General features: G+C 37.4%; 1 protein-coding gene across 6 annotated transcripts in view; it reads right to left on the minus strand.

The window, feature by feature from the left end:
* The window catches only part of TENM1 (teneurin transmembrane protein 1), a 1,037,319-nt gene that overhangs the window by 330,726 nt on the left and 678,959 nt on the right, over positions 1-27,634 (minus strand). For all 6 annotated transcript variants that reach the window (XM_053699127.1, XM_053699121.1, XM_053699124.1 and 3 more), the window contains 2 exons: positions 22,254-22,373; positions 21,525-21,786 (listed from right to left, as the gene is read on the minus strand). In XM_053699127.1, coding sequence (XP_053555102.1) covers positions 21,525-21,786; positions 22,254-22,373 — 382 coding nt within the window. The remainder of the gene's footprint in view (positions 1-21,524; positions 21,787-22,253; positions 22,374-27,634) is intronic.

A 27,634-nucleotide genomic window follows, 5' to 3' on the forward strand; every position in this document is an offset into this window, starting at 1 on the left:
TTTAGTTAGTCTTAAACCTTTGGGGATGATGCCCTTCTTAATATAAATTTCTAGGCCTATAATATCATGCCAATTGCTTAATTCTAATTTATTTAGTTTCTCAAATCTCCTGAATAAATTCCTAGGGTTTATATCAGGGGTTATACTAACTGATTCATGGGTTATGTTTTCTGTCTCAGACCAGGACTTGGTCTGTTTTTTGTATTCATATAGTTACCAAAGACTAATTTCTCATTAGAGGTCTCCATATTTTATTTTATTTTATAGTTTATATTGTATACTTCTGTTATCAAGAAAAAATTAAATGTGTGATTGATAAACTATTTTGGTATGTCACTAGTTGATTTGTTGTTTAGTGCTCTGTTTCAACTGATTTAGACTGCTGCTCAAAACTTAGTGGTATAAAGAGTAAAATGAGAGAATAAGGGGTATGTGTCAAGCGCTGTCTAACACATGGAGGTAATTTTCCAGGTCGGAGGTGTATGGGATACCTTTAAGCAGCTGTATTCTATTGGTTATACTTGATACCACTGAAAAGTATGGTAGGTATAATGTAAAGGAAGGAGCGCTGTAAGGTCCCAAATGATCAGAAGAAGAATTCCCACTATTACTGTATTGATATATATGGTATAGTGTATAGCAAATAAACAAATTTACTTCTTTAATTGTTTATGACCCTACTGACCCAGATAATGCACAACTTAATTCTATCAGTACCTTTTTTAATGAAGAAATTCCTCCGAGCAAAACACCAAATACAGGAGATCATTTGGGACACTATGGAACACATAAGAGTGTGGCCAATAAGAATAAGTATAAGAACCCCAAAAAAACAATTTTATAAACAGGAATTATAACACAAACACATACCAATATAATGCTAACAACATTTATCCAACCAATAGAGATAACTATAGGTTTGGTAGAAATGGACATTCAAGCCATAGATCCCCACAAAACACTCATCCAAGAATAAATAGAATAAAACAAGACTATTAGTCACAAATGAATACCCCAAATGGGAGGAGAAAAGAACCCAGGCAATACCATCAAGAAGCACCTACTGCATATGACAAAAGAATCGAACAACCACATTTTTTATAAATACAAGACAGAAACGAGTCCATCTCGTAACACATAGGACACAACAGTACAAGACCACAAAAAAGAAGGTTCGACTACGCAGAAGAGGAACACAACAACAGAAGAAAAATAACAAACTGGCAGTAAGAGACAGTATTCAAATTGAAGAAAACTCAACACTACAACAACAAAAAACAGTACTTTTCAATCTCTCCAAAAGATCACTCATAAAAATAGAAGAGGAAGTCCTAAAAAAGGATTTTTGCTCCAACAAAAGTTCCGAATCTTTTCACCTTATTTATAGATACCAACAAATTAATTAGAAAAACTACCCTACAAAGACATTATACTAAAGAACAAAAAAAAATGAAGAAATTCTCGGGAGAAAGAAATGAAGATTTAACCAGAGATGAAATAGTATTAACCCAAGGAGACATAGAAGCTCTAATGAATCTAATGGATTTGGAAAATATAACAGAACCAACAGTGGATATGAAGATTGAACACAGCCATTTTAAACCAAAATCTATTTTTTACCCAACTCACTCAAAAGGAAAATGTATCAATATATTTGAAGACTTGATCTTTAATGATCTGGATAAACTATGTGAATCCTATAACATTAAGAATAACAATCTTAGTATTACAGAAAAGACAGCTTTGAAAAACCTTAGTGAAGACACCACAATCATTTTCTGAGAGGCAGACAAAGGAGGTTCAATAGTCATTCAAGACAGGAAGGCATATATAGGAGAAGCAACACGTCTACTTTCAGACGTAACAACATATGAGGTACTGTAAAACAGATCTGACAGAATTTTTTCTAAATGATTACCTTCTTCTTTTAAACACAGCGATAAAGAATCAAATATGTTCAGAAGAAGAACACAAATTTCTTAAAATTCTAAATCCTAAGATGTCAACATTTTATCACCTACCCAAAATACATAAGGATAAAACTAACCCACCTGGTAGGCCAATTATATCGGGCATTGGAAATATAACAAAAAATCTCTCACAATATGTCGACCACTTCCTCCAACCCTTAGTTCCGAAACTTAGATCATACATCAGAGATACATCACATCTACTTACAAATTTAGATTAAATAAAATGGAATGATGACTACGCCTTTGCTACACTCGATGTGTCAGCCTTATACACCTCTATCCCACATAATAAGGGGATAGAAGCTATTGAATACTCCTTAAAAAAATCTGTTTTCTATGTGATTCTAAAGAATTCATCCTTTCAAGAAATTATTTTTCCTTGGAAGACAAGATCTATATCCAAAAAACAGGCACTGCCATAAGCACAAAGTTCACCCCAAATTTTTCCAATCTATGGCCTAGATTTAGAGTTCGGCGGTAGCCGTCAAAACCAGCGTTAGAGGCTCCTAACGCTGGTTTTGGCCGCCCGCTGGTATTTGGAGTCAGTGATTAAAGGGTCTAACGCTCACTTTACAGCCGCGACTTTTCCATACCGCAGATCCCCCTACGCCATTTGCGTAGCCTATCTTTTCAATGGGATCTTTCTAACGCCGGTATTTAGAGTCGTTTCTGCAGTGAGCGTTAGAGCTCTAACGACAAGATTCCAGCCGCCTGAAAATAGCAGGAGTTAAGAGCTTTCTGGCTAACGCCGGTTTATAAAGCTCTTAACTACTGTACCCTAAAGTACACTAACACCCATAAACTACCTATGTACCCCTAAACCGAGCTCCCCCCACATCGCCGCCACTCGATTAAAAATTTTAACCCCTAATCTTCCGACCGCCACCTACGTTATACTTATGTACCCCTAATCTGCTGCCCCTAACCCCGCCGACCCCTATATTACATTTATTAACCCCTAATCTGCCCCCCACAACATCGCCGCCAGCTACTTAAAATAATTAACCCCTAATCTTCCGACCGCAAAGCGCCGCCACCTACGTTATCCTTATGTACCCCTAATCTGCTGCCCCTAACACCGCCGACCCCTATATTATATTTATTAACCCCTAATCTGCCCCCCACAACGTCGCCGACACCTGCCTACACTTATTAACCCCTAATCTTCCGATCGGAGCTCACCGCTATTCTAATAAATGTATTAACCCCTAAAGCTAAGTCTAACCCTAACACTAACACCCCCCTAACTTAAATATAATTTACATATAACGAAATAAATTAACTCTTATTAAATAAATGATTCCTATTTAAAGCTAAATACTTACCTGTAAAATAAACCCTAATATAGCTACAATATAAATTATAATTATATTTTAGCTATTTTAGGATTAATATTTATTTTACAGGCAACTTGGTATTTATTTTAACTAGGTACAATAGCTATTAAATAGTTAAGAACTATTTAATAGTTACCTAGTTAAAATAATTACAAAATTACCTGTAAAATAAATCCTAACCTAAGATATAATTAAACCTAACACTACCCTATCAATAAAATAATTAAATAAACTACCTACAATTACCTACAAATAACCTAACACTACACTATCAATAAATTAAATAAACACAATTGCTACAAATAAATACAATTAAATAAACTAGCTAAAGTACAAAAAATAAAAAAGAACTAAGTTACAGAAAATAAAAAAATATTTACAAACATAAGAAAAATATTACAACAATTTTAAACTAATTACACCTACTCTAAGCCCCCTAATAAAATAACAAAGCCCCCCAAAATAAAAAATTCCCTACCCTATTCTAAATTAAATAAGTTACAAGCTCTTTTACCTTACCAGCCCTGAACAGGGCCCTTTGCAGGGCATGCCCCAAGAAGTTCAGCTCTTTTGCCTGTAAAAGAAAACATACAATACCCCCCCCCAACATTACAACCCACCACCCACATACCCCTAATCTAACCCAAACCCCCCTTAAATAAACCTAACACTAATCCCCTGAAGATCTTCCTACCTTGTCTTCACCATACCAGGTTCACCGATCCGTCCTGGCTCCAAGATCTTCATCCAACCCAAGCGGGGGTTGGCGATCCATAATCCGGTGCTGAAGAGGTCCAGAAGAGGCTCCAAAGTCTTCATCCTATCCGGCAAGAAGAGGACATCCGGACCGGCAAACATCTTCTCCAAGCCGCATCTTCTATCTTCTTCCATCCGGTGCGGAGCGGGTCCATCTTGAAGCAGGCGACGCGGATCCATCCTCTTCTTCCGATGTCTCCCGACGAATGACGGTTCCTTTAAGGGACGTCATCCAAGATGGCGTCCCTCGAATTCCGATTGGCTGATAGGATTCTATCAGCCAATCGGAATTAAGGTAGGAATTTTCTGATTGGCTGATGGAATCAGCCAATCAGAATCTAGTTCAATCCGATTGGCCGATCCAATCAGCCAATCAGATTGAGCTCGCATTCTATTGGCTGATCGGAACAGCCAATAGAATGCGAGCTCAATCTGATTGGCTGATTGGATCAGCCAATCGGATTGAACTTGATTCTGATTGGCTGATTCCATCAGCCAATCAGAAAATTCCTACCTTAATTCCGATTGGCTGATAGAATCCTATCAGCCAATCGGAATTCGAGGGACGCCATCTTGGATGACGTCCCTTAAAGGAACCGTCATTCGTCGGGAGACATCGGAAGAAGAGGATGGATCCGCGTCGCCTGCTTCAAGATGGACCCGCTCCGCACCGGATGGAAGAAGATAGAAGATGCGGCTTGGAGAAGATGTTTGCCGGTCCGGATGTCCTCTTCTTGCCGGATAGGATGAAGACTTTGGAGCCTCTTCTGGACCTCTTCAGCACCGGATTATGGATCGCCAACCCCCGCTTGGGTTGGATGAAGATCTTGGAGCCAGGACGGATCGGTGAACCTGGTATGGTGAAGACAAGGTAGGAAGATCTTCAGGGGATTAGTGTTAGGTTTATTTAAGGGGGGTTTGGGTTAGATTAGGGGTATGTGGGTGGTGGGTTGTAATGTTGGGGGGGGGGTATTGTATGTTTTCTTTTACAGGCAAAAGAGCTGAACTTCTTGGGGCATGCCCCGCAAAGGGCCCTGTTCAGGGCTGGTAAGGTAAAAGAGCTTGTAACTTATTTAATTTAGAATAGGGTAGGGAATTTTTTATTTTGGGGGGCTTTGTTATTTTATTAGGGGGCTTAGAGTAGGTGTAATTAGTTTAAAATTGTTGTAATATTTTTCTTATGTTTGTAAATATTTTTTTATTTTCTGTAACTTAGTTCTTTTTTATTTTTTGTACTTTAGCTAGTTTATTTAATTGTATTTATTTGTAGCAATTGTGTTTATTTAATTTATTGATAGTGTAGTGTTAGGTTATTTGTAGGTAATTGTAGGTAGTTTATTTAATTATTTTATTGATAGGGTAGTGTTAGGTTTAATTATATCTTAGGTTAGGATTTATTTTACAGGTAATTTTGTAATTATTTTAACTAGGTAACTATTAAATAGTTCTTAACTATTTAATAGCTATTGTACCTAGTTAAAATAAATACCAAGTTGCCTGTAAAATAAATATTAATCCTAAAATAGCTAAAATATAATTATAATTTATATTGTAGCTATATTAGGGTTTATTTTACAGGTAAGTATTTAGCTTTAAATAGGAATCATTTATTTAATAAGAGTTAATTTATTTCGTTATATGTAAATTATATTTAAGTTAGGGGGGTGTTAGTGTTAGGGTTAGACTTAGCTTTAGGGGTTAATACATTTATTAGAATAGCGGTGAGCTCCGATCGGAAGATTAGGGGTTAATAATTGAAGGTAGGTGTCGGCGATGTTAGGGAGGGCAGATTAGGGGTTAATACTATTTATGATAGGGTTAGTGAGACGGATTAGGGGTTAATAACTTTATTATAGTAGCGCTCAGGTCCGCTCGGCAGATTAGGGGTTAATAAGTGTAGGCAGGTGTCGGCGACGTTGTGGGGGGCAGATTAGGGGTTAATAAATATAACATAGGGGTCGGCGATGTTAGGGCAGCAGATTAGGGGTACATAGGGATAACGTAGGTTGCGGCGGTTTACGGAGCGGAAGATTAGGGGTTAAAACTGTAATGCAGGGGTCAGCGATAGCGGGGGCGGCAGATTAGGGGTTAATAAGTGTAAGGTTAGGGGTGTTTAGACTCGGGGTACATGTTAGAGTGTTAGGTGCAGACGTAGGAAGTGTTTCCCCATAGGAAACAATGGGGCTGCGTTAGGAGCTGAACGCTGCTTTTTTGCAGGTGTTAGGTTTTTTTTCAGCTCAAACAGTCCCATTGTTTCCTATGGGAGAATCGTGCACGAGCACGTTTTTGATGCCGGCCGCGTCCGTAAGCAACTCTGGTATCGAGAGTTGCATTTGCGGTAAAAATGCTCTACGCTCCTTTTTTGGAGCCTAACGCAGCATTTGTTTTAACTCTCGATACCAGAGTTAAATTTATGGTGCAGCCAGAAAAAAGCCCGCAGAGCGTTAACAGCCCTTTTACCGCCGAACTCTAAATCTAGGCCTATATATGGGAATGTTTGAAGACCTCACAATATGGCAAAAGAACCATTTTTCCGATCATATCATCCATTGGTTCTAATTCATTGATGACATCCTAATATTCTGGAAAGGAGATCTGGCGGTATTTAATGACTTTGTGGAAATGATTAACCATAACAACTTCAACCTAAAGTTCACAAAAGTGGGACAAAAGTCAAATACATTTCTTAGACATCACTATATTTATCAAAGGTGAGAAAATTAGCACAAAATTATTCACCAAAGAAATGGATACAAATGGCTACCTACATGCTAAGAGTGGCCATCATCCAAAATGGATAAAAAATATACCGTATGGACAATTCCAGAGGATCAAAAGGAATTGTACAGAAATTGATGATTTTGAAGTCTCTTCAACGGTTTTAAAGGAAAAGGGTTTTAATGAAAAGGACATCTCGGAAGCATACAACAAAGTGAAAACTATGGAAAGAAGCACTCTGCTTAAATCAAAGAATAATATCAAACAATCTACCAATACAGACAAAACTCCCAGATTTATCACCACTTACAACTGTGCATCAAAACATATTGAAAAAATCCTGAATGAACATTGGCACATCCTAAGAAAAGATCCAGTCTTTGGAAAAAAACTTATCCCATAGAACTCTGGTAACATATAAAAAGAATCTAAACTTTAAAAACATTCTAGAACCAACAAAACTAAACAACCCCAAAAAATTGTAGATTAATCAACAACTAGTTCAAAGATTCTACAAATGTGGGAGAAAAAACTGTGAGTGCTGTAAACAGACTAGCGAAAACAAACTAGAAAACAAATGGATCATAAACAACAACATCACTAAACAAATTTCAATTCAATCTTACATGAACTGTATATCAGAATACATTGTTTATAGAATAGAGTGCGCATGTAAAAAAATCTACATTGGTAGAACAAAGAGAATTCTTAAAACCAGACTCCTAGAGCATGTAAAAAACAGAGGGAGAAACATCTGAATACGTTCTAAGTAGACATTTTGCGGAATTTCACAATAAAAACCCAAACAAATTCACAATCAAAGTGATTGAACTAATATCAAAGTTATGGGGTAAAGATAGATTATTACAATTAAGAAAAAGGGAAACATATTGGATCCACTATTTAAATACAAGGGAGCCATATGGTCTGAACAGGGACATAGATATAGCTGCCTTTTTATAAACATCCAATAAAGACAAGTATTCCCGAAGACTCTCATATATATAGTGTATATATAATATATAATATACAGTGGGGCAAAAAAGTATTTAGTCAGTCACCAATTGTGCAAGTTCTCCCACTTAAGAAGATGAGAGAGGCCTGTAATTTTCATCATAGGTATACCTCAACTATGAGAGACAAAATGTGGAAACAAATCCAGACAATCACATTGTCTGATTTGAAAATAATTTATTTGCATATTATGGTGGAAAATAAGTATTTGGTCACCTACAAACAAGCAAGATTTCTGGCTCTCACAGACCTGTATCTTCTTTTTTAAGAGGCTCCTCTGTCCTCCACTCATTACCTGTATTAATGGCACCTGTTTGAACTTGTTATCAGTATAAAAGACACCTGTCCACAGCCTCAAACAGTCACACTCCAAACTCCACTATGGTGAAGACCAAAGAGCTGTTGAAGGACACCAGAAACAAAATTGTAGACCTGCACCAGGCTGGGAAGACTGAATCTGCAATAGGCAAGCAGCTTGGTGTGAAGAAATCAACTGTGGGAGCAATAATTAGAAAATGGAAAACATACAAGACCACTGATAATCTCCCTCGATCTGGGGCTCCACGCAAGATCTTACCCCATGGGGTCAAAATTATCACAAGAACAGTGAGCAAACATCCCAGAACCACACAGGGGGACCTAGTGAAGGACCTGCAGAGAGCTGGGACCAATGTAACAAAGGCTACCATCAGTAACACACTACGCTGCCAGGGACTCAGATCCTGCAGTGCCAGAAGTGTCCCCCTGCTTAAGCCAGTACATGTCCGGGCCAGTCTGAAGTATGCTAGTGAGTATTTGGATGATCCAGAAGCGGATTGGGAGAATGTCATATGGTCAGATGAAACCAAAGTAGAACTGTTTGGTAGAAACACAACTCGTCGTGTTTGGAGGAGAGAGAATGCTGAGTTGCAACCAAAGAACACCATACCTACTGTGAAGCATGGGGGTGGCAACATCATGCTTTGGGGCTGTTTCTCTGCAAAGGGAACAGGACAACTGACATGAAAGAATGAATGGGGCCATATATCAACGGTTTTAAAGGAAAAGGGTTTTAATGAAAAGGACATCTCGGAAGCATACAACAAAGTGAAAACTATGGAAAGAAGCACTCTGCTTAAATCAAAGAATAATATCAAACAATCTACCAATACAGACAAAACTCCCAGATTTATCACCACTTACAACTGTGCATCAAAACATATTGAAAAAATCCTGAATGAACATTGGCACATCCTAAGAAAAGATCCAGTCTTTGGAAAAAAAACTTATCCCATAGAACTCTGGTAACATATAAAAAGAATCTAAACTTTAAAAACATTCTAGAACCAACAAAACTAAAAACAAACAACCCCAAAAAATTGTAGATTAATCAACAACTAGTTCAAGGATTCTACAAATGTGGGAGAAAAAACTGTGGCCTAGATTTGGAGTTCGGCGGTAAAAGGGCTGTTAACGCTCCGCGGGCTTTTTTCTGGCCGCACCATAAAATTAACTCTGGTATCGAGAGTTCAAACAAATGCTGCGTTAGGCTCCAAAAAAGGAGCGTAGAGCATTTTTACCGCAAAAGCAACTCTCGATACCAGAGTTGCTTACGGACGCGGCCGGCCTCAAAAACGTGCTCGTGCACGATTCCCCCATAGGAAACAATGGGGCTGTTTGAGCTGAAAAAAAACCTAACACCTGCAAAAAAGCAGCGTTCAGCTCCTAACGCAGCCCCATTGTTTGCTATGGGGAAACACTTCCTACGTCTGCACCTAACACTCTAACATGTACCCCAAGTCTAAACACCCCTAGCCTTACACTTATTAACCTCTAATCTGCCGCCCCCGCTATTGCTGACCCCTGCATATTTTTTTAAACCCCTAATCTGCCGCTCCGTAAACCGCCGCCACCTACGTTATCCCTATGTACCCCTAATCTGCTACCCCTAACACCGCCGACCCCTATATTATATTTATTAACCCCTAACCTGCCCCCCACAACGTCGCCGACACCTGCCTACACTTATTAACCCCTAATCTGCCGAGCGGACCTGAGCGCTACTATAATAAAGTTATTAACCCCTAATCCGCCTCACTAACCCTATCATAAATAGTATTAACCCCTAATCTGCCCTCCCTAACATCGCCGACACCTAACTTCAATTATTAACCCCTAATCTTCCGATCGGAGCTCACCGCTATTCTAATAAATGGATTAACCCCTAAAGCTAAGTCTAACCCTAACACTAACACCCCCCTAAGTTAAATATAATATTTATCTAACAAAATAAATTAACTCTTATTAAATAACTTATTCCTATTTAAAGCTAAATACTTACCTGTAAAATAAATCCTAATATAGCTACAATATAAATTATAATTATATTATAGCTATTTTAGGATTAACACTACACTATCAATAAATTAATTAAACACAATTCCTACAAATAAATACAATTAAATAAACTAGCTAAGGTACAAAAAATAAAAAAGAACTAAGTTACAGAAAATAAAAAAATATTTACAAACATAAGAAAAATATTACAACAATTTTAAACTAATTACACCTACTCTAAGCCCCCTAATAAAATAACAAAGCCCCCCAAAATAAAAAATTCCCTACCCTATTCTAAATTAAAAAAGTTACAAGCTCTTTTACCTTACCAGCCCTGAACAGGGCCCTTTGCGGGGCATGCCCCAAGAATTTCAGCTCTTTTATCTGTAAAAAAAAACATACAATACCCCCCCCCCAACATTACAACCCACCACCCACATACCCCTAATCTAACCCAAACCCCCCTTAAATAAACCTAACACTAAGCCCCTGAAGATCTTCCTACCTTGTCTTCACCATCCAGGTATCACCGATCCGTCCTGGCTCCAAGATCTTCATCCAACCCAAGCGGGGGTTGGCGATCCATAATCCGGTCCAGAAGAGGCTCCAAAGTCTTCCTCCTATCCGGCAAGAAGAGGACATCCGGACCGGCAAACATCTTCTCCAAGCGGCATCTTCGATCTTCTTCCATCCGGAGCGAAGCGGCAGGATCCTGAAGACCTCCAGCGCGGAACATCCATCCGGACCGACGACTGAACGACGAATGACTGTTCCTTTAAGGGACGTCATCCAAGATGGCGTCCCTCGAATTCCGATTGGCTGATAGGATTCTATCAGCCAATCGGAATTAAGGTAGGAATTTTCTGATTGGCTGATGGAATCAGCCAATCAGAATCAAGTTCAATCCGATTGGCTGATCCAATCAGCCAATCAGATTGAGCTCGCATTCTATTGGCTGTTCCGATCAGCCAATAGAATGCGAGCTCAATCTGATTGGCTGATTGGATCGGCCAATCGGATTGAACTAGATTCTGATTGGCTGATTCCATCAGCCAATCAGAAAATTCCTACCTTAATTCCGATTGGCTGATAGAATCCTATCAGCCAATCGGAATTCAAGGGACGTCATCCAAGATGGCGTCCCTTAAAGGAACAGTCATTCGTCGTTCAGTCGTCGGTCCGGATGGATGTTCCGCGCTGGAGGTCTTCAGGATCCTGCCGCTTCGCTCCGGATGGAAGAAGATCGAAGATGCCGCTTGGAGAAGATGTTTGCCGGTCCGGATGTCCTCTTCTTGCCGGATAGGAGGAAGACTTTGGAGCCTCTTCTGGACCGGATTATGGATCGCCAACCCCCGCTTGGGTTGGATGAAGATCTTGGAGCCAGGACGGATCGGTGATACCTGGATGGTGAAGACAAGGTAGGAAGATCTTCAGGGGCTTAGTGTTAGGTTTATTTAAGGGGGGTTTGGGTTAGATTAGGGGTATGTGGGTGGTGGGTTGTAATGTTGGGGGGGGGGTATTGTATGTTTTTTTTTACAGGCAAAAGAGCTGAAATTCTTGGGGCATGCCCCGCAAAGGGCCCTGTTCAGGGCTGGTAAGGTAAAAGAGCTTGTAACTTTTTTAATTTAGAATAGGGTAGGGAATTTTTTATTTTGGGGGGCTTTGTTATTTTATTAGGGGGCTTAGAGTAGGTGTAATTAGTTTAAAATTGTTGTAATATTTTTCTTATGTTTGTAAATATTTTTTTATTTTCTGTAACTTAGTTCTTTTTTATTTTTTGTACTTTAGCTAGTTTATTTAATTGTATTTATTTGTAGGAATTGTGTTTAATTAATTAATTGATAGTGTAGTGTTAGGTTAATTGTAGGTAATTGTAGGTAGTTTATTTAATTATTTTATTGATAGGGTAGTGTTAGGTTTAATTATAACTTAGGTTAGGATTTATTTTACAGGTAAATTTGTTATTATTTTAACTATGTAACTATTAAATAGTTCTTAACTATTTAATAGCTATTTTACCTGGTTAAAATAATAACAAAGTTGCCTGTAAAATAAATATTAATCCTAAAATAGCTATAATATAATTATAATTTATATTGTAGCTATATTATGATTTATTTTACAGGTAAGTATTTAGCTTTAAATAGGAATAATTTATTTAATAAGAGTTAATTTATTTCGTTAGATAAAAATTATATTTAACTTAGGGGGGTGTTAGTGTTAGGGTTAGACTTAGCTTTAGGGGTTAATACATTTATTAGAATAGCAGTGAGCTCCGGTCGGCAGATTAGGGGTTAATAATTGAAGTTAGGTGTCGGCGATGTTAGGGAGGGCAGATTAGGGGTTAATACTATTTATGATAGGGTTAGTGAGGCGGATTAGGGGTTAATACATTTATTATAGTAGCGCTCAGGTCCGCTCGGCAGATTAGGGGTTAATAAGTGTAGGCAGGTGTCGGCGACGTTGAGGGGGGCAGATTAGGGGTTAATAAATATAATATAGGGGTCGGCGATGTTAGGGCAGCAGATTAGGGGTACATAGGGATAACGTAGGTGGCGGCGATTTGCGGTCGGAAGATTAGGGGTTAATTATTTTAAGTAGCTGGCGGCGACGTTGTGGGGGGCAAGTTAGGGGTTAATAAATGTAATACAGGGGTCGGCGGGGTTAGGGGCAGCAGATTAGGGGTACATAAGTATAACGTAGGTGGCGGTCGGCAGATTAGGGGTTAAAAATTTTAATCGAGTGGCGGCGGTGTGGGGGGACCTCGGTTTAGGGGTACATAGGTAGTTTATGGGTGTTAGTGTACTTTAGGGTACAGTAGTTAAGAGCTTTATGAACCGGCGTTAGCCAGAAAGCTCTTAACTCCTGCTATTTTCAGGCGGCTGGAATCTTGTCGTTAGAGCTCATTTCAGAAACGACTCTAAATACCAGCGTTAGAAAGATCCCATTGAAAATATAGGCTACGCAAATGGCGTAGGGGGATCTGCGGTATGGAAAAGTCGCGGCTGAAAAGTGAGCGTTAGACCCTTTAATCACTGACTCCAAATACCAGCGGGCAGCCAAAACCAGCGTTAGGAGCCTCTAACGCTGGTTTTGATGGCTACCGCCGAACTCCAAATCTAGGCCTGTGAGTGCTGTAAACAGACTAGCGAAAACAAACTAGAAAACAAATGGATCATAAACAACAACATCACTAAACAAATTTCAATTCAATCTTACATGAACTGTATATCAGAATACATTGTTTATAGAATAGAGTGCGCATGTAAAAAAATCTACATTGGTATAACAAAGAGAATTCTTAAAACCAGACTCCTAGAGCATGTAAAAAACAGAGGGAGAAACATCCGAATACGTTCTAAGTAGACATTTTGAGGAATTTCACAATAAAAACCCAAACAAATTCACAATCAAAGTGATTGAACTAATATCAAAGTTATGAGGTAAAGATAGATTATTACAAGTAAGAAAAAGGGAAACATATTGGATCCACTATTTAAATACAAGGGAGCCATATGGTCTGAACAGGGACATAGATATAGCTGCCTTTTTATAAACATCCAATAAAGACAAGTATTCCCGAAGACTCTCATATATATAGTGTATATATAATATATAATATACAGTGGGGCAAAAAAGTATTTAGTCAGTCACCAATTGTGCAAGTTCTCCCACTTAAGAAGATGAGAGAGGCCTGTAATTTTCATCATAGGTATACCTCAACTATGAGAGACAAAATGTGGAAACAAATCCAGACAATCACATTGTCTGATTTGAAAATAATTTATTTGCATATTATGGTGGAAAATAAGTATTTGGTCACCTACAAACAAGCAAGATTTCTGGCTCTCACAGACCTGTATCTTCTTTTTAAGAGGCTCCTCTGTCCTCCACTCATTACCTGTATTAATGGCACCTGTTTGAACTTGTTATCAGTATAAAAGACACCTGTCCACAGCCTCAAACAGTCACACTCCAAACTCCACTATGGTGAAGACCAAAGAGCTGTTGAAGGACACCAGAAACAAAATTGTAGACCTGCACCAGGCTGGGAAGACTGAATCTGCAATAGGCAAGCAGCTTGGTGTGAAGAAATCAACTGTGGGAGCAATAATTAGAAAATAGAACACATACAAGACCACTGATAATCTCCCTTGATCTGGGGCTCCACGCAAAATCTTACCCCATGGGGTCAAAATTATCACAAGAACAGTGAGCAAACATCCCAGAACCACACAGGGGGACCTAGTGAAGGACCTGCAGAGAGCTGGGACCAATGTAACAAAGGCTACCATCAGTAACACACTACGCTGCCAGGGACTCAGATCCTGCAGTGCCAGAAGTGTCCTCCTGCTTAAGCCAGTACATGTCCGGGCCAGTCTGAAGTATGCTAGTGAGTATTTGGATGATCCAGAAGCGGATTGGGAGAATGTCATATGGTCAGATGAAACCAAAGTAGAACTGTTTGGTAGAAACACAACTCGTCGTGTTTGGAGGAGAGAGAATGCTGAGTTGCAACCAAAGAACACCATACCTACTGTGAAGCATGGGGGTGGCAACATCATGCTTTGGGGCTGTTTCTCTGCAAAGGGAACAGGACAACTGACATGAAAGAATGAATGGGGCCATATATCATGAGATTTTGAGTGAAAACCTCCTTCCATCAGCAAGGGCATTGTGTCACACTTGGCCGCTGGGAAGCTCCGGCGGTCCTCTCTGTGTGCTTGATTGGCAGGTAGTCTGAGCCGCCCCTTCCTGATGATGTCACTACCAGGCTTTTTATTCCGGGCTTCCTGTTTCTTCAGTGCCCGTTTGTTTGTTACTCTTTGTGGCTCCTGTGAGGACTTCGCTGTGGAAACTCTCTAACTGCTGATTTTCTGTTGCCAAACTCTGCAAAGACTGACTATGCTGGGTTAACCCTAAAACTTCCTGATAACCTGTTGCCAAATATTGCAAGTACTGTTTATTCTGTGAAACTCTCAAACTGCATGTTAACCTGTTGCCAAACTTTGCAAATACTGTTTATTCAGTGTAAACCTTCAAACTGCTTGATATCCTGTTGCCAAATACTGCAAGTACTGTTTATTCTGTGATACTCTCAAACTGCATGCTAACCTATTGCCAAACTCTGCAAATACTGTTTATTCAGTGTAAACCTTCAAACTGCCTGATATCCTGTTTCCAAACTCTGCAAGTACTGTTTATTCAGTGTAAACTCTCAAACTGCATAACCTGTTGCCAATCTCTGCAAGTACTGATTATTCTGTGTTAACCTTCCAACTACCTGATATCCTGTTGTCTAACTCTGCAAGTACTGACTATTCAGTATTAACCCTCAAACTGCCTGATAACCTGTTGTCAAACTCTGCAAGGACTGACTACACAGTGTTAACCCTCAAACTACCTGATATCCTGTTGTCTAACTCTGCAAGTACTGACTATTCAGTATTAACCTTCAAACAGCCTTATAACCTGTTGCCAAACTCTGCAAGGACTGACTACACAGTGTTAACCCTCAAGTTACCTACTCCTGCATTATTAACTGTTTCTTGATTTACCCATCCTCTGTCTGAGTATAAGTGGACTATCCCTGCTCTCCTGTTTCTGTGGAAGACATTTCCTGAAACCAGTTCCTTACTCAGAAGTCTATTTGGCTGATATCTTGAATTACTTTGGACTCAGGCTAACTCTGCTCCATATCGTAAGTACATTGTTTTTTAGAGGTTGTTGTGGGGTCACGTCCTGGATTAAACTCAGAGTGCAAGGGTGTTATTTAAGTTCGCCCTAGCATTTGGGTCTTCTTCTGGACATTTCCTAGCCTAACACATTGAAGATGAAACGTGGCTGGCTCTTTCAGCATGACAATGATCCCAAACACACCACCTGGGCAATGAAGGAGTGGCTTCGTAAGAAGCATTTCAAGGTCCTGGAGTGGCCTAGCCAGTCTCCAGATCTCAACCCCATAGAAAACCTTTGGAGGGAGTTGAAAGTCTGTGTTGCCCAGCGACAGCCCCAAAACATCACTGCTCTAGAGGAGCTCTGCATGCAGGAATGGGTCAACATACCAGCAACAGTGTGTGACAACCTTGTGAAGACTTACAGAAAACGTTTGACCTCTGTCATTGCCAACAAAGGATATATAACAAAGTATTGAGATGAACTTTTGATATTGACCAAAAACTTATTTTCCACCATAATTTGCAAATATATTCTTTCCAAATCAGACAATGTGATTGTCTGGATTTGTTTCCACATTTTGTCTCTCATAGTTGAGGTATACCTATGATGAAAATTACAGGCCTCTCTCATCTTCTTAAGTGGGAGAACTTGCACAATTGGTGGCTGACTAAATACTTTTTTGCCCCACTGTATATATTTTATGTTTTATAATATAATTTTAAATGTAAATGATTAGTTTTTATAAAAAAGTTTCAATTAATAAATAAATAAAATACAATATATTACATTCCTTATTCTATTTATATTTTAATTTACATTCCCAGCCTAGAGTCCATATATGTCTATATTTATATCTATATTTATATTTATACCTATATTTATATATAATTGTTTTACATATATATATATATATATTTATTTCATCAATCAATTCTATACGTGATTATATCGAATATTGAATATTCTTAACAAACTATTACAAAAAGGACTATGGAATAGTAGTATAGTCCATTTTCAAACAGTTCATCATACTAGCAGAAAAACACCCCAATAAATTCTCTTATAAAAGGTTTTATATATAAAAAATGATTTTGGATTAAAATAAATAAATGTCCAAAAAACAAAATGGAAGCACTTCCGGTCTCCAAAAATAAAAAAAAGAGACCCAGGATGGAAGTGGATCCTATCTCTGACGAAGTGGTCACAGGATCTACGAAATGCGTAAGATATTGTGATACAAGTGACGTCACTTCCGGTTTTCGCAACGGATCCACTTCCGGTTTCTCTGAAACCACTCACGCTGGCGTGTTTTTTGGCTCCTCCATTTTATACAGCAACAATTGGGCTTACTTTAAGATAAGTTATACATCACCAATAGATTATATCCTCCCTAATTTTTGATAATATATACCCCTGTTTTATAGAACGTGGGAAATAATTTTAAATACATCGTTTTTAGATAGTTTTTGTTTATGTTTTTTGTTAACAGCCTTTTTCAGTCTGTGGGCACAGCTGCAGGTTCTTTTTAGCATTTCCTTTATACACACTTATATATTATAATAAAGACTATATTATATTTTAATCCTCTGTATCACCAATTTTCTGGTTTTCTCCATGGTGTGGGACCTGACTTTTACATACTTTCTACGAGTTAATTTTAGTCAGTAGCACAGACCCAGAAAGAAAAGCTTTGGTTATAGTGTATTGTATGTTCATCTTTGTTTTATGTTTTGTGTTTTTAACATACAAAATAAACTTTGACTTTGAGGCATCTTTGACTTTGAGCGCTGTTTTCAAAAATCAGTGACTAAAACCAGTGTCCACTGAGTCCAACACTCATAGATGGTTCATATATACCACATATGGAAAATATTCACCAGTACCATCTATATTTTTATGATCTTATAATCATCTACAGCAGTGGGGTCAAGAAGTAAATTTGTTCATTTGCTATACACTATACCATATATATCAATATAGTAATAGTGGGATTTCTTCTTCTGATTATTTGGGACCTTACAGTGCTCCTTCTTTTCCTTCCTTCACACACATACACACACACACATATATATATATATATATATATATATATATATATATATATATATATATATATATATTGAACATATTCCTTAATGTGAAAAACATTGGAATGTGAAATATTCATATTTTCTTGTTGGGTTAGCACACATAGGATTTGCGTGCGGGTAGGGTAAGCACTTTTTTTTTGCAAAAATCCAACCTGCTAGTGCAATTAACACTCCACTTGTATTAAGGATTATTATGAACCTCACTACCCTTTTTTCTTTTGCAAAAGTTTCCTATTTTATATCTTTGTGCAAAGGTAACATCAAGTATAGAATCCAGTAAAAAAAAAAAAAAAGACGTATTGCAAATTAAAAAAGAAGATATGGGGGTCCATTTATCATTGTGCGGACGGACATAATCTGCTATAGCGAACCATGTCTGCCGCACATCGCTGTCGGCATTTATCATTGCACCAGCATTTCTTGTGAACTGCTGGTGCAATACCGCCCCCCTGTAGATTCGCGGCTGCTAGCAGGGGTTGTCAATCAACCCGATCGTATTCAATCAGGTTGATTCCTGTCTGCTGCCTCAGAGCAGGCGGACAGGTTATGGAGCAACGGTCTTTAGACCGTTGCTTCATAACTTGTGTTTCTGATGAGCCTGAAGGATCGCCGGTAACAAGGGGCATCAAGCTCCGTTCGGAGCTTGATAAATAGACCCCATGAAGCTAAATTTAGTATGAATTTTCATATTATACTTTGATGATTCAAGGAGTAAACCAACATTTTCTTTTCATACTTCCAGAGTGTTTTTCTCCAAGCTTTCATTATCTGCCAGTGTTGATTAGCAGAAAGTGCCAAACCAACATTACCATATTAGTTTCAACTTAAGCAGCTTTAACATTTTATTAGGCAAAAAAAAACACAGTTCCCATAGACCGCAATGTAAAGGCACTTTTCAGTGCCGTTTTTTTCAAACGCTCCACAACCGCCAACTTTTAACCCCTTAAAACTGACTAGTGCAGTATTTTTTTATAAAATAAAAAATGCTACATTTTTCATAATAAAATAAAAGACCCTCTATTTTGGGGGAATTTGGGCACTTTTAGAAAATTAACCAGAGATCTGATCTCTGGTTAATTTTCTAAGCGCTAATTGCTACCACGAGTTCACAGTAGCAATAAAAAGGCACTTGTAATCACTGGTTATTTATCGCGTGACCGCAAACATGCAAAATTGCCCGTTTGCAGGCACGCAATAAATTTAGCGCCCCACTTGTAATCTAGGTCAATATATTTACAATTTTACCCATAGTTCACTTTGCTAAACATGTGATCTCTGGGATTAAAGGGACACTAAAGTCCAAATTAAATGTTCATGAGTTAGATAGATAGACTTTCTAGGGGACGATTTATGAAAGTCTGGCGAACATGATCTGCCAGACATTGCTGAAGGCATTGCGCAGAAACAGGGCGATTAGGGGCCATTCAGCCGGTGTTAAATCAACCCCCATGTCTCATTTAAAATTCAGAGTAAGTGCTAATGCATTGTCTTTTATTATGCATTTGTTGATTGTTCAATTCTATTGTATGTGGTCCTTTAATCAAATGGATGTATGACAAAACAATCCAGTTTCTTGTTAATAATTTGGATACATTTTATTAGCATTTAAAGGGACAGTCAAGTCCAAAAAAAACGTTCATGATTCAAATAGGGCATATAATTTTAAACAACTTTCCAATTTACTTTTATCACCAATTTTGCTTTGTTTTCTTGGTATTCTTAGTTCAAAGCTAAACTTGGAGGTTCTTATGCTAATTTCTTAGACCTTAAAAGCAGCGTCTAATCTAAATGACTTTTGATAGTTTTCACCACTAGAGGGCATTAGTTCATGTGTTTTATATAGATAACATTGAGCTGATGCACGTGAATTTACTGTGGAGTCAGCTCTGATTGGCTAAAATGCAAGTCTGTCAAAAGAACTGTGATAAGGGGGCAGTCTGCTAAGGCTTAGATACAAGGTAATTACAGAGGTAAAATGTGTATTATTATAACTGTGCAAAACTGGGAAATAGGTCATTAAGGGATTATCAATCTTTTAAAACAACAACAATTCTGGTGTTGACTGTCCCTTTAAAAACATGAATCACAATGTCAAAACAAAAAAGACTATTTCTTGCAGCTGACCAACTGAAATGTTTCCTTAGACAAGATACAGAGGTTTTGAAATACTGTAGGATTTATCTTCCAGTGAAGGATCAAACCTTTGTGGTTTTGAATTCTCTGTACCTCACCTATGATGAATTTTCAGATGGTCTTCTTAAAGGTATGATTACTATAGGCAATTTACTTTTTCCACTTTCTATACAACAATCTGTATTTTTAGATTAAGACAAGCAGAATAATTCAAGCACAAGGAGATAGCATCTGGGGGAGATGAAAGGAAAACATAAGTGCGTTAGTGATGTGGTTGAGATTCACTATATTGACTCCAGAGATGATAAAAGAGGGAATGCAATAAGTGTGTTGAAAGAATAGGATGTATATTAAGGCTCAGTAAGGAAAATAAGTGCTTGGGGTCAAGCTTGAACGTAATTTACTTTTATGTGCTTTTTAAAAGATTGCTGGATGGGAGCTCTATATTTAAATAGAGAGGAAGATATGGGGGGAAGCCTAATGTGTTATTTGTGAAGTGAAGTTTGAGTATATATGGGATAGGAAGTGTGGAAACTTCTATATTTTTAAAGTAAAACACAGAGACATATATATACTGCCATCATGAAGTGAAAAAGCTGCTAACAAAGATACATATGAATGATGCAAAATGTGTAGATGGCAGACATCATCTTATTCTGCCCTTATTTTTCATATACAGTAAATCTTCCTACTTCCTCATTGACCCCTTTTATCCACTGTTCAGATGACTGGGCATGTAAAAAAACACTAACCTTGCAAATATAGGGTATCTGACATCTTTCAGGTTTAAGTAAAGAATGGGTAAGCATAGCAATCCCCAACAACCATCACAAATATAACCCCTATGCCTGGCAAAGAGATATGCAATTGCTTTGGAAAGCAATGCACTGAAGACCTCTTTATCAGTCAAGGAGGTTGAAGAATTGTAGATTAAATACACTTGTTTCTTTTCTATTTTTAAATAGAAAAACCATGGCAATTTAGTATGGGAGGAGCACATGGCATGAAGAGAGTATGCTGTGTTTAAGTAAACAAAAACAGTCTTTAGGGCCAGATACATCTGTTTCCGTGTGAGCCTTTAGGCTCGCCGGAAACAGGAGTTAAGAAGCAGCGGTCTTAAGACAATCAGCCCAATCACATACTATCGGGTTGATTGACACCCACTGCTAGCGGCCGATTGGCCGCGAATCTGCAGGGGGCGGCATTGCAAAAGGAGTTCCTCAGAAATGCTTGCGCAATGTTAAATGCGACAGTGTATGCTGTCGGCATTCAACGATGTCTGGCGGACATGATCCCTACAGCGGATCATGTCCGTCTGACTCTTAATAAATCAGCCCCAATGAATGGAAAAGCTAGAGAAACAGACATGGTAAGAGAAGATGCTAATTAAAAAGAATAGAGGATAAGTGACAAGAACAACAGGATGTATGAAGAGAAAGATATATGGAGAATTTGAATGATTAACTCTCACATGAAACAAGTAATGACATGCTGATAGTATTTGTTACCTGTAATTCAGGAATAACAGTGCCTCTCTGACTGCATGAACCTGCAAATGCAGTTAACGGTGAAGGAAGAACAATTGGATTTGGAGTGACAAAATTTGTCATGTCACAAACTGGGACCTCTGGTTCTGTCCTCTGCATCACCACTTTATCAACTACGATGAATTTATTCCAAGGAAGCCATATTGTCCTCTTCTCAGTAACAAAAGGAGATCTCTCAAAAAGGAGAGTAACTGAGATCCCACCAATGGTGACAAGGTCAAAGCTAAAGGAAAGAAAAGATGTAGACATTAAATATGGAATGACTGAATCATGAATACATACTGACAATGCTGACTGTTCATCAGCACAGTGCCCATGAGCTCTCCACTGCTTATGCTTAATTCTCAATTTTTCACTCTTGATATTCAGACCAGATTTATAAGAGGCTGAAATATGTAACTCTCAAAATGCTTTAAAGCCGTAATTAAAAAAATTTAAACCATAGATATGTTCTCTATCTAAAGGCAATAAAATGGGGTATAAACTAGTGATGGCCCCTTAAAATGAGATCAAACCAGATAATTAGTAGCTTTAATGCTATAGGTAGAGGCAGTCAAGGTATTTATTTTATTATTTGTCTGGATTAAACAATAGCTTTTTGAAATGGGATAAGATTTTATAAATCACACAACACACACATTTCTTGCACTTATTAAAGAATAAAACTTGAATACTAGTTAGCAACTTTACCTTCCGTCCTGACGACTGATAGTATATCCATAGTCACTGTGATGCAAAAAGCTTACATTAACACCAACAAGGGGGGTCCCATCCACAGCTACTACTTGCCCACGAACAACACAGGAACGGCTGTAAAAACATACAAACAACAAGTTTACATTAGCAAGAAGTATGCACAACTCTCTAGGTTTTAATTAATAAACAAGGTATTTGATTATGAACAACACATATGAAATGCATATGCAGAAGTCAAAAAAAGAATTTTTTCAACAAAAACAAGGTTCAATGCATTTCTTCCTAGTCTATTTGTATATCTCATATTTCTTTTTTTGTTTTCAGGAATAATACAAGTAACTTTATTTGGCTGATTCTCAAGCAAAACTGACCAATACAAGACTGTGCATAGAATAATTATTAAATAAAGCTATGTGAGTCATATGGTATGAGTTTGATGTTGGCAGTTATGATATGATTTTATTACCATTGATTGGTTATATAAAGTATAACACGAGTCTAATGTACAGTATTTTTTAATTCACTATGTTGAGTTTCTTCTATACACATACATACACTTTGTATATTTATTTATATCATATGTATATCTGTCTACATTCACACACCTATATTTACGTAAAGCACAGTGAGTTTAGCACTTTTTCTTAATAAATAGTGAAGTGTTAGAAAGTCTATCAGCACATTGCAAGGGGTACATAACTAATAATCTGTATACAGTGCAGATATGGCATGGTTTTATTATCATTGGTTGGTTATATAAAGTACCAGTCTAATGTACAGTATATTAGCATTTGCTATGCTGAGGTTTGTTATCCACACAAATGCGCATGCACACGCAGTGTATATCTATCTATCTACACACAAATATAGACTGTGTATATCTATCTACACACAAACATACACTTTGTATATCTATACACACACCTATATACACATATAACACAGTGAATTTAGCACTTTTCCTCTTTAAATAGTGTTCGGAAAAGTGTTGGAATGTCTATCAACACATTGCTAGGTGTATAGCACAAATGAGTTGTATAAAGAGCTATATATGCATCAAGTGCTGCCAGAACAGATAATTATTCTGCCATTTAATCTAAAACCTTGAAATATAACACCTCTATCCGCCACTGAATTCCACCAAATGGAATTTAACAACTATTCTAATGTCTAGTTCACTGAAGCCTAAACATTTCCATACATGTTAGACTGAAATGTTTTCTTGTGCACATTAAATTCGATTTTTATTGATTCTGAGACCTCATTTCCTAAAAGACCAGAGCATTTTGAAAAACAAATATGAAATAATAATCTTGATTGTTTTTAAAATGATTGATATTTCCATTTTCCATCGAACAATTTTATAGATAGGTTGCTAACTACACTGGCTTTAGTTCTCTAGTGAAATACTATCAGAGATGAAAACATACAAAAGCCTTTTAGTGCTAGAGTGCTTTTAGCGAACAAGTAGAAATAATCCATCCATTATCTAATGTCCTAGATCATTTATTTGGCGCCGTGTTTTCAACTGACTTTTCGTTTCACTGTTTAATATTCCACATATCATACAAAGCCCAAGTTGCTGTGATAAATCCGTCCCAGCCATCATTACTCTTTGCGTTATCTTGAAGCTCCTTGATGCATTTATTTTATTCCCCATCATTCATACCTTGTGAACACGGACTTGCCTTTAGATCTCATATTTTACATTCCAGACTGAATTACAACATTTATAAGAACTTGGAAATTCATTATTCTGCACGCATCTGCATTAAGCTGTCTAACCGTCTATTGCACTAGAAATGTTTTCATTTGCATTTCACTAAAAGGATTTTGCCTCTGCATTGATTGCTTCTTCATTCACTGTGTAAAGCAATATACAGTGTTATTTTATTCATCGTACAAGTTAAAATATATGGTGCAAACAAACATTAAAGCTGCAAAACAAATGCAGCATGTTTCCATCTACATAATATTATAATTCATGTTCTTATTTTCTTTGTATTTTTTAAACTATTTTTTATTTGGGGGCTTCAGCAGCTGTTATAAACATGTGTTAAACATGAAACAAACAGATGCATAAAATAAACAAGACAACATCACAAAGCAGATAAACAGTAACAATGCCTGAAATTAAAGGGACAGTAAACACCAGAATTTTAGTTTTTCAAAAAGGTAGATAATCCTTTTATTGCCCATTCCCCAATTTTGCATAACCAACACAGTTATAATAATATACTTTTTACCTCTGTGATTACCTTGTATCTATGCCTCTGCAAACTGCCCCTTATTTCAGTTCTTTTGACAGACTTGCATTTTTAGCCAATCAGCACGTGAAGCTCCTAGGAGCTTCACGTGCTGGGGCTCAATGTAATCTATATGAAACACATGAACTAACGCCCTCTAGTGGTGAAAAACTGTCAAAATGCTTTCAGATTAGAGGCAGTCTTCAAGGTCTAAGATATTAGCACATGAACCTCCTAGATTTAGCTTTCAACTAAGAATACCAAGAGAACAAAGCAAAATTGGTAATAAAAGTAAATTGGAAAGTTGTTTAAAATGGCATGCCCTATTTAAATCATGAAAGATTTTTTTTTACTTTACTGTCCCTTTAAATAAAATATGTTTAGCATGTTTTCAGTTTGACAATAATGCAGCTTAAGAGTAACAGTGTTTTCATAGTAGTTTTTTTTTTATTTGTAATTTAGATTTTTTAATAGGTAGTTTTTTATTTCACAGGTAAGTTTTTTATTTATTTAAATATAGTTATATTGTAATTTTATTTTAAAGTTAGGGGGCGTTAGGTTTAGGGGTTAATAGTTTAATTTAGTGTTTTGCGATGTGGGGGGCCAGCGGTTTAGGGGTTAATAGGTTTATTTAGTGGTGGCGATGTGGGAGGCCGGAGGTTTAGGGGTTAATAACTTTGTTATAGTGGTGGCAATGTCGGGGAGCGGTGGATTATGGGTTAATAGCTTTTATTAGTGTCGGCAATGTTGGGGAGCAGCGGAATAGGGGTTAATAACGTTATTATAGTGTCTGCAATGTTGGGGAGCGGCGGAATAGGGGTTAATATCTTTATTATAGTGTCAGCGATGTCGGGCAGCGGTGGAATAGGGGTTAATAACTTGTATTAGTGTTTGGCGATGTCGGGACCGGCAGATTAGGGATTAATAGCTTTTATTAGTGTCAGCGATGTCGGGAGCGGCGGAATAGGGGTTAATAACTTTTATTAGTGTCGTCCATGTTGGGACCGGTGGATTAGGGGTTAATAGCTTTTATTAGTGTCGGCGATGTTGGGAGTGGCAGATTAGGGGTTAGTAACTTTATTTAGGTGTTGGCGATGTCGGGGGTGGCAGATTAGGGGTGTTTAGATTTGGAGTTTATGTTAGGGTGTTAGGTTTAAAAGTAACTTTTTTTTTCCCCACAGACATCAATGGAGTTGCGTTACAGAGATTTTTCATTCTGCACTTCAGGTGTTTTTTTCTAACACTGTCTCCCCATTGATGTCTATGGGGGAAAGCGTGCACGAGCATGTCAAAGCAGCCCTTGGATTTTCTGTGGTATGGAGCTTAACGCCACCATATCGCACGCACAAGGAGGCTTTTCAGTAACTTGTAATGGCAGCACTATGGAGAGTGAAATAACGCAACTTTTTTGGTGTTAGTTTTGCACCCTGTTTAATGCAAAACTCGTAATCTAGGTGTTAATACGTTTGTCTAAATATTAATAAATTATGGGCTAGATTACAAGTGGAGCATTTTTTATCACTTGTAATCTAGGTGATAATTAGTTTGTCTAAATATTAATAAATTATGGGCTAGATTACAAGTAGAGCATTTTTTATCACTCTGCAAGTACCGCGCGTATTACAAGTTGAAAGTAAAAGGTTTTTGCTCGAACGCTAACCCTATACACACAAAAGTGTTAGAATATCATGACTGTGTTAACATATTCCCCATAGACTTTAATGGAGCGTGAAAAGTGATAAAAAAAAACTAACACCCTTTCTCGCTCGCAAACCTGATTGCATTTTCTCAAGTGTGCTAACCAGATACGAAATATTAATATTTCACATTTCCAATGTTCCTCACATAGAAAAATATGTTCTATTTACTCTTAAATACATATTTCTATATCTGATGCTATTTGGTAAAAAAAAAAAAATATATATATATATATATATATATATATATACACATATATATATATATATACAGTATATATATATATATATATATATATATATATATATATATATAATACTTAGAACATATTCCCCTAAGTGAAGAACATGGGAATGTGAAATATTTACAGTAGAAACACAGTTAAACACTGCATAAATATGACCATGTTTTCAGCTACTTGGCTGCAAAGGGCTACAAGGCACTTATATATATGTAAAATGTATATATTCACATATAAATACATATACAGTTTATATATATATATATATATATATATATATATATATATATATATATATATATATATATATATACTTATTTAGACTTGTATATGTATGTATCCCTTTGCATGCTTTTTTTTCTAACACCTGACGCATCATATCTTTGACCCCTCATAACTTTTTTTGCCATTTTTCTTTTGTTATAAATCATTTTTATTAGATGTTGTTATTATGAGTGTAACTGATTTTTTTAATCATTTAAACATTGGAGGGATGTGAAAGATTAGAATAGAAATGAAATGTGCCTGTTATATTTTCTATTTGCAGTGGAGAAATATTTAGATTTACAATCCTTTTATTGTAAGTGTGATTTAAGATCTCAAATTACTTTGAAAATTTGCAATACCACTGTTGAGCCCTGCTTTCCAAGATGCTGTTGAGAAAATGTGCTAGATTGTGAGTGGAGCACTATACTGTAGCCCTGATATTCAAAACATTGTCAGACCAACAAGAAATTGTATGTTTGGGTTTGTCAGGCTCGCAGTCTGTTGGTCTGGCAATATATTAAAAAAAAGTGGGCTGAATCTCATTGTGCTGTGATGTAGGCAGCGGGGGTCTGTCTTTAACCCCTTCACCTAAATATATGTGTATATATACATTGTGCGGTACTTTGCTTATCGTACAGCACAACTAAGTTCTAAGCATCTGCCTGCATATGGAAACGGAGAGCAATCGGTGCTCTAGTTCCATATGAGGGCAGATGCCTGATCGTTACAGATGGAGACATTGTTTGTGTCACCGTCTGTATTGATCGTTGCTGGTTCCGGCAGGAGGTGTGGGCGGGAGATGGGAGGCGAGTGCGTGGCCCAGTAGCAGAGGGGGTGGGAGGTAGTGGGAGGGCCCTACGCTACAGAAAAAAAAAATAAAGGGACAGGGAGGGATGGGGCAGCTACACTACAGAAAAAGGGTG

Source organism: Bombina bombina, chromosome 1 (assembly GCF_027579735.1).
Source record: "Bombina bombina isolate aBomBom1 chromosome 1, aBomBom1.pri, whole genome shotgun sequence".
NCBI classification, from domain to species: Eukaryota; Metazoa; Chordata; class Amphibia; order Anura; family Bombinatoridae; genus Bombina; species Bombina bombina.